This window comes from Puntigrus tetrazona, chromosome 1 (genome assembly GCF_018831695.1).
Source record: "Puntigrus tetrazona isolate hp1 chromosome 1, ASM1883169v1, whole genome shotgun sequence".
Taxonomy (NCBI): Eukaryota; Metazoa; Chordata; class Actinopteri; order Cypriniformes; family Cyprinidae; genus Puntigrus; species Puntigrus tetrazona.
The window spans coordinates 18,829,881-18,839,075 of record NC_056699.1 but is presented as its reverse complement, the minus strand read 5'-3'; the positions used below and the strand labels follow the sequence as shown (position 1 = coordinate 18,839,075).

At 35.9% G+C, this 9,195-nt stretch overlaps 1 protein-coding gene across 1 annotated transcript in view; it reads left to right on the top strand.

Annotated features, from left to right (window-relative positions):
• Nucleotides 1–551: 551 nt before the first annotated feature.
• gpm6ab (glycoprotein M6Ab) overlaps nt 552–9,195 on the top strand; it is a 44,383-nt gene continuing 35,739 nt past the window's right edge. The window contains exon 1 of the mRNA XM_043233965.1: nt 552–662. Coding sequence (XP_043089900.1) covers nt 659–662 — 4 coding nt within the window. The 5' untranslated portion in view covers nt 552–658. The remainder of the gene's footprint in view (nt 663–9,195) is intronic.

Sequence of the window (9,195 nt, the reverse complement as noted above, 5' to 3'; positions counted from 1 at the left end):
TGTCGTTATCGCCACAACAAAATGTCAATCAATGACCTTCCCGTAATGGTGAAACTAAACTAAACTGCCGCCAAACCGTTGACCTCTTCATAAGTACGCTGCAGGAAAATAAATCTGGAATTACACGCATAAATAAAAAATTTAATTAAAAGTTGTGTGTGTGTGTGTGTATATATATATATATATATATATATATATATATATATATATATATATATATATATATATATATATATATATATATATATATACACATACAAATATAATATATAGGTATTATCTCCTCGCACATTTGATTAATGTAATCCAGCAGTAAAACCTCATTGTTATAATTTATTATTATTGAAATATTATTACGCTGCCATCATAATTTATTATTTACGAGAAGTAATAAACAAAGTAGGGTAATCTCAGTTATAAAACTGAAAATATAATGGAATAATAAAACATCACAAATATGCTTTAATTAGCTTTAACGTGCTAAAATTGACGTTAAGATCGTGAACAGTATCAAACAATCGTCATTGATAAGTTTTCTCCGCCCGTTAGGGAGCGTGACGTCACCTCATTAATATACTGACGGTCGAGCTGCCAGCCTTCAGTGTCAAACTCTTGAACTGTGGACTTTTTCAGCGTTGTCAAGCTCTTAGTCTCAAACATGGGTAAGTCACTGCTTTGTCGTTTTAAGTGAGGTCCAGAAGACGACTTTGAAAAGTCGCTGAGATGAGCTGAGGTGTGTGAAGCGCGAGGACGTCCACTCAGCAGGCGGAATGACAGGCTGTTTGTTTCGGCCGCTTTCACACATGTTTGTCAAGCAGCTGGCTGCCGCTGTATGTGATTTAAGTTCACACTTAACGTACTGAGAGAAAGAGCTGAATGTTTTTTTTTTTTTATTAAGTAAACGTAAATGCATTAAAGTTTTAGCTCAGCGAAACAATGTAGTGTTTGTAATAACTCATAGTATTTCTAACGTATGTGACACGGACAAAAGTTGATGACATTTACTTTTATTGCGTCCTTTCTCCATACGTTGAGAGTGAATGACTGTCATACTAACATCTGTTGTTCTCCACATTAAAAAGTGAGGGGTTGAATCAAGCAAACGATGATAGAATAAAAATATTAGGCAAGCTATTACTTTTCAGAAAATGACTGAGATAAAACAACATTGCTGGCAGATCATATTAGGGTTGTCTCCCTTTGAATTTGTAGTTGAATACTTAAAAAGTGTATCTGGTGTACTGTACGTAAGTAAGCATGCCTTTCTCTGTTGATACCGATTTAAGTAGGCTGGTAAGTTGCTCAAGCTCATAATCAGATTATAGTGATTGTACCTGGTGCAGATAATAACAAGCAACTGTGCCTTTTAATGTCATTCAGGCTGTGAGTTTACAGCGACATTACAAACGACTCCAAAATGGTTAACAGACAAGTGTTGCTCAACTTTTGTGACCGGACACAATGTGACAAAAAAGAAAACCTGAGGTCCCAGCATCCTGTTGTTTTTTTTCCTCCCTTCAGATGCTATTCAAACATGACGGAGGAAGAGGCTTTATTATTGTCAGGAAAACTCATCTAAAGTACAGGAAATGTTCACATGAAGTATGGAACAGCTGAAATCAGAGGTGCAGAAGTTCACGGTTACCTCACTAATCGAATGCACCTTGTGCGTAATGTGCAGCACTACTGACCACCTGCTACAGAATCAATCAAAGCTCTTTAAATCCCTTAGCCCTGCTTCAGAGCACAAATTGAATGGATTCTTTCTAGGCACAAAACAGTTTGTTCTTATTATGTGTATTTTAGATCTGGGTCTTGACATCTGAAAGGGACTGCTGTTCTGGGGCTCTCACTCCATGCTCTGTTTACCAGTTATAGTTGGAATATGAAAAATGACAACACTCGTTTGTGCTGAAGAAAGGCAGACTTTGTTTTAAGCTCTCATTCATGGTGCCTGCTGATGGTCTGTCCCCTCTGTATTCTGTCTAATATATGCACGGAGTCACATGAGGGATAAATAGCCACATTATGTCTCTCTGTTAGCCGCCTCCAAACATTCTCCTCTTGTGTGGGGGGCCTTTGATAATCCTGACAAGCGCCTCTGTTTTTGTGAGACCGCCCTCCCCTCCCACCGTCCCGTCCTCACTCTTCTTTCACTGGCTGTCTGTCGGTCTAATGAGCAGAACATGGGTTTGGGTTTATGGGGTTCAGGGACTTAAAGCTGGAATGCTGTCTCCTAGGCCACAGCCGTGTCCTACTACAGATGTCCATTTAAAAGGTCAGCCATTGCCTTTGGCATGTGCATGTGTTTCTGTGAGAGGGTACAAGTGCAATGTGTGCCACAGCCACGCTGATATCTGTTAAATGGAGGAAGTAGCAGTTACCCAAGTCTGTATTTTTTCCCATATGTTAATGAAGTGGGAGCTCCATATGTTGCGAATGTATATCGTCTATGTGACACAGCTGTTCACTTGCTGTGGTTAAACTCTGAAGCGGTGCTGTGACAGTAGTGGAGGAATAATATTATTGAAAGAATGCATAAAAAAAATCATACAGTGACTTAAATACATCCTTTCTCATAATGAAAATAAGCCTCAAAGAATTAAATCAAAATAGTCTGGCATAGTCTTGAAACCGCTTCACTGCTTTCTAATCGATATTAAAAAAAAAAAAAAAAAAAAAAAAAAAGGTTTACGCACCTGATCGAGGTTGCAGCATGCAGGGTAAAACTAACCTATACACCTTCGGGGGATTATCACATGTCCTCTGAGACAGATCGGTGGGTTTTTGTTACAAAAATAATTCTAATTTTAAAAACGATAATGCAAATAACTGATTTATGATATTTTCTGGCAGAACTCCTCCGAGTTCTGCATTATTGGCTGACCTATGACTTGTCGTATGACTCAATTTACGTCAGCCAAGAATCCGGAACTCAGTGCTTAGTCATTTAATTGATAATTTTAAAACTAGAAATATTTTTCTGACAAAAACCATCAATCTGCTTCAGAGGACATGTGATGACCCCCTCAAAGGAGTATAGGTTAATTTTATATCACAGTATTTATGTATATATATATATATATATATATATATATATATATATATATATATATATATATATATATATATATATATATATATATACGATTTATTTGAGCTTCAAAATAAAATAATGCACACTATCGTCTGAAAGAAAAAGTCTTATACACCTAGGATGGCTTATAGGGTAATTTGTGGATGAGCTACTCCTTTAAGTTTCATTCAATCTGTAAAGAAAACATGTTTCTTTTACTTTGTAGTTACATCACATAACATTTTATGAAGCTTTAAACTTTTATTGAAAACATGTTTTTCTTTTTCAAAACCATCTGAACCCAACGTTAATAATACATTTTTAAGAACTTTTTATAACATTTTATATATATTTTTAATTGTCTTTGTTTAATTGTCTTTGACACTCATATGTAATTGACCCAGTTAATTGGAAAGAAATTGTGAAAGAATTCACATGAAAAACAGTAACCATACATTTAAAAAAAAATCTATAAAATAACTAGCACAGAGGAACAGTATTCTTTGAATTACATTCAGAATTGACAGTCAGTCAAAATCAATTCATGTGCACAATAAACAGACATTATCATCCTGATACAGCCATAGTTTGTTCTTGGTGTGAACCAGCCTTAAGGTCTGGAAAATACATTGTTCCATATATGGTAAGTGACTTTTGGATATGATTCCTCTTTTTTTTCCACCATTTCCTGTATGGAATGACAAAGTGAAAATTTCAAAAACAGACAATATATCCTCAAAGCTGGCCAAATCTGCAAAAACTGGCCTGTATCCTACATATTTTCCTTTCTTTATCCTCTTCTGAGATGTGCCGTTTAACATTTCCAAAGGAATAATAAACAGTCCTCAGAAGAGATGGGAGTTCAGTTAGGTTTGAACCACCCTCACATTTCCCTGTTTTCATTCCCCCTTCTGAGACCATTTTCATTTATTCTGGTAGAAAACAAATCTGCTGGCTCATGCAATCACAGCAGTGGATCTTGAGGCTGCGAGTGATTTCTTTAGTGCGGTATGAACCTTCTACTTGAAATCGACCCACTGGTAGTTTAAGAGGAAACTCTGGATTTGCTATGTCCCTGAGCAGTATTAAAACACCATGATCCCAAATCACAAAAAGAAAAAAATGGGGAATGTGTTTGTTAAAATGTTAATAAATAGCCTGGTTACGAGCTCAGACTTGCAAATGAATTTGGCTTTTTATTGTGTCCTAATAGCCATATTTTTTCTAAAACCATTACCTCTGAGGGGAACATTAGATAAAAAGGCGTACATTTATTGATCCCTGAGGAGAAATGTAGGCAACTTAAGTCATTTTAAGAACTTTAGACACTTACGCAACTATGTTAGTGTCTAAACCAGTGAAATAATAGGAGACGTATCATGGCCTGCGGTGAATTCCCACTGTCTGTAAGTCTAGTGATGCAAGGCCTTTAGTGGAAACTAAACCCTGGAGCAGTATCAACTACTGATGGGAAATACAGACATCTGTGCTGGGAGCACATAAGTCTTCTGTTCAGTAGTATTTTTGTTAGCCTGCGCACTGATTTTAGTCTGTGGCCAGAATAAGTCATATTTCAATGAGATTATGATGACCTCTTTGCCATAGGGCAGAGTTCAGTCCATTGTATTGTTCCTTTTTAATGTATCGTATTGTTCTGTGTAGCTTCTAGTTCTTGGTATTTCTAATCTTAAGTGCTTTGGGAGTAGCCAAGTCCACTGTGTTGTGACCAGGGCTCTATTCAATCCTCTGTGGAATCCATGCAATGTGACGCAACCAACCTGACCTTTCAGTACAATAGCTACTGTAGCAACGCTCAGGGTCAGTTAAGCAACAAACACAGTGGCACATGTCGAAACAAAGGCTTTACATCTTGAATCAGTGTTTGCTTTCAACTTTCATTTAGTCTATTCGCATTTGACTCTTTTAAGTCTGTTCATTCAAAAGTGTAAAACTATGAATGATATGTGTGCGTGTGTGTATTAGCACTGGGAAAAAATATATATATATATATATATATATATATATATATATATATATATATATATATATATGCTGATTTGATTTGTAACTTCTATTTAAGAGGTAATGGCTGGATTTATCTCTTGAGACAAGGTAAGTATGTCAGGTGAGCTACACAAAGTAACATGTAGAATATCACTTGTATAAAAACACTAGAGTAGGACCAGAAGACAACGTTTGTATTTATATTTTGTTAGTGAGCATTAGTTGGTGTTTATAAGCTCAAGATTTGTTTTTGTTTTCTATTTCTGTTTAGTTTAGTGTTGAATTGGTTAGTTAGTATGTGTTTTGTTTTATTAATTTGCTGTCAGCTCCATTCAGGTCTCACACTTAATAATTTTTTTGCGTCGTTTATAATTTGTAAATATTTTGACATTCCCATCATCACTGTAAATATGAAAAGCAATCGAGTGTTTGTTATTACTCCACATATCTCATTCTTTTAGTAAAAGACAGCCACCCAGATTCACAAACATTTGTCATTCTTCTTAATTAATTGAATCTTTGTTGACTTCCTTATTCTCTAGGCACTAAAAATAACAACAACGACCAAACAATCATATAAATGTCATATAATTTCAGGAGACTAACACAGTAATAACACAGTCATATGTCAAATGGACTACAATTATGGTGCCTATAGTGTGTTTTCTGAAGTTTTTTAGTAAACAATGCCAAAATTATTATTATTATTTTAGGGTAATATTTATTGTAGTGAAATACTTGAATAGTAGAATGTCTTTCTCTCTCTGCTGCTTTCTTTGCTCTAGTTGACTTGCCTGTCTTGAGGTGTGTAGGTGGAATTCAGAACAATAGCTAGGTTTATAAGTAGCATGCTGTCAAACTCCTTTTCTGTTTCACAAGCCTTGTCAGCAAGTTACCATGAATTACAGTCTTTGCCCTTCTCTTTCTGCCAGACGAATAGATTATGTCTTTATTTATTTTAAATGTCAGATTACTACTTTCAATCCTGCATTATATGTGGCTGTTCACATTCATTGTGTGCACTAGGGAGTTGTGTCACACGGCATTAGAGTGTTTCTTCTTGTCCCTTAATATAATGTTATCACACTAATACAGTCTATTAATATTTAGTTCAGTCTATTGCATATGTTAAAGCATATGTTAAGGCATTCATGAGCATAGGCATGTTTTTTTTCTTATCGGTCCCCTCTAATATTTATACTTCCCTGAATGATGCATATTATTTACATGACAAAAAGTATAAGTAGGACAGAAAAACAAAACATGTGCATGTTTATGTCACTTGTTGCAATCTGATCCAAAGATCCAAAAGACAGCACTTTTGCCATGTAGAACCCCATTCTTCTTAGATTTTAGACATGTTGCGCCATTGGACTTTTTACTACAGTTACTGAATTGGAATTTACTACAATGGCAAAAGCTGTTTTGAATCACTTTTCAACTTTTCTGAGGTTAAAAATTCTTGTGGGGGCTCTTGGTGTCAAAATAAAATCCTTTTCACTACTAAACTAAGAGACTAAGAGAGTTATAGAACCTTTAAATTATACAAGCACTTTTAACTTCTGGACAATTGAATAATGATTAATTTAAAATATTAATATACAAAGGTTTGAAAGGTTTCAAAAACGTTTAAAAAAACATGCATTATAATCTTGTCATAATTACATATGAAATATCTTAGCATGGTTGAAAAATATTGATGTATTGCACTATATGTACATAAATGACAGTACACATGTCATTTATGTACATGGCTTTACATGGCTTTAACCGGCATCATTCTGATCAGTGCAGTGTCAGCTTTAGATAACAACAGAGTACAAATGGGATAATTTACTATCATTTTCAGATCACTAGCTGATCTGGTCAAACAAGATAAGAGAGAGAGAGAGAGAGAGAGAGATGAGGGGTAGCATCCTTTTGTCGACCCATCCTATTTCTGCTCTTCGCAGCCCACCTGGGAGTGGGCAGTATGAATAAAATCTTCATGGTATGATATTATGGTATGAGTAATTTTATAACAAGGTTATGGTATATACAGTATCGCATCGCAAATATAGTTCTGATCTAGGCGCAACACAAACAGCTCCATTTCAACACTTCAAACATTAACACCAATATTGGAAAAAAGTCTCTAACTCTAACTGATTAGATGAACCATGTTCAAAGTCATAAATAGCCAGTTAATGCACGCCTTTTATATTCATTGGATTAATGTGGCAAGCTGCATTATTGCTAAACAACGGAACTTTGCTTGCTGTTGTGCCTGATAAAACGGATTAATAACAAGTTAATTTTGACATGTTTAGGGTATGTGTATTTTGCACTACTGTTCTTTTAGTCCTCCAAGTGCAAAGGATGTAATGATGTAGGGCTTTATAGCGCAATTCTTTGCTGGTTGATGCTGTCCGGTATGCAATCCATGCATGGTATGGCCTTAAGTACCTTTTTTAATTCAGTTCAGTTGTGCTGTGGTACGTGGCATTTTAATAAAACATAAAGCTAATGTTGCAAGAGAATGTGGACGCTAGGGCTAAGTTTAACTAGCAGTTTATTGTATTCTAAGTCAATTTTTATCTGCAACGGCAGTGCAATAAGGTTGTGGGGTGGAATCAGATCCTTGGCTTGTTTGTATGTGTTTCCTCCTTTTTCTCTCAGTCTCCCTCTCTCTAGAAAGTGCAGATCTGTGAAGCAGTCTGTTGCCATGGTTACAGGCTAAAACTGGAGCAAGTGATCAGCAAGTGATACGCTAAAGCTAATTTATAGTGTTCAAAGCCAGCTGATTATGTGACATGCTGCAGACAAGGGCTGCATTTGAAATGCACTAGTCTTATTCACTAGTGGACTCTAAGAGGAGTGAATGGAAATTGGAGCTTTGTGGTTTCACAGATGTCATGATGATAACAGTTTATCTCAGGTTCACAGCTGTCCGTTTCTCATGTTTAATATATTTGTTCATAATCATTAAACTAGGCTCAAAACAGCTGTCAACCAGAAATTAGACTGCCAGTCCCATCTGAGATCAGCAGTGTTCAAAGAGGAAGTATGACCATAGGCACATCTACTAATGAGGTGTATACGCATATTAGTCGTAGTAATAAAGTCATCAATAAAGACTAGAGGCGTGTTTCCTGCAGGAGACTCCATGTAGGATTTTCAGTCCATAAATCAGTGTAATTTTGGTTTAAATTGACAATAATGTAAAAATGTAATTTATACATGCACATGCACTTCTGTCCATCCAGCATTCAGGTCAGACGGCTCAGTGGAAGTAGTTCTCAGGTGATTATTATAGCTTGTTAAAATAGTGACTGAATTATTGAGGTGACAGTCTTGTTCCCTATTGCCTAAGGTCAAAATCTCAATCACAATTACTCTAGACCTAATTTACCTTCACTTTATTAACTGTAGACGTTCTTAGAGCATAATAAATTATTATATCATGTGGACATGAAGTGTTTTAATGTGACATCTTACTGCAGTATGTTCATTCTCACGCAGGCGAAAATTATGTACAAACCCATAAAAAAATCACCATTTACAAGGTTTTATATATATTTAATGTGTGTGTTCTATTTTTCCTGCATGGGAACTACAAATACAGTTAGAGTCTCACAGTGGACTCTTATTAACCTCTGCCAAAATAGCCTACCTCATTTGGCTTTATTATTATCAAGACAGACATAGACTGGGCCATTAGTAGTGGAATTATCATTATGGACATTGTCACAGCTGGATGAGCAACATTTAGACAGTAAGACCTCCTTGATAGGTTGGATTACTGAATTGCTATTTGTGCTATTTTACATTTTGATGAATCTGTGGCTAATTTGTATGTATTCATATGCTTTCAATTGTACACTCCACTGTTGGTCAGGATCAGGGTGGACCTTCACTCACATGACTCTCTCACGCCCTTTCACACAGGATGTGGAATGTGCTGTGCTGCGATGAAATATATATGTATTTTGTTTGAAAAAATTGAAAAAATGAAATGTGTAGCCCTATATGAATGATACCACCTATCCAACATGTATGTGTGTGTGTGCGTGTGCGTGTGTGTGTGTGTGTCTGTGATGGTAGAGTCCATATACCATCACAGATATCCAACATTG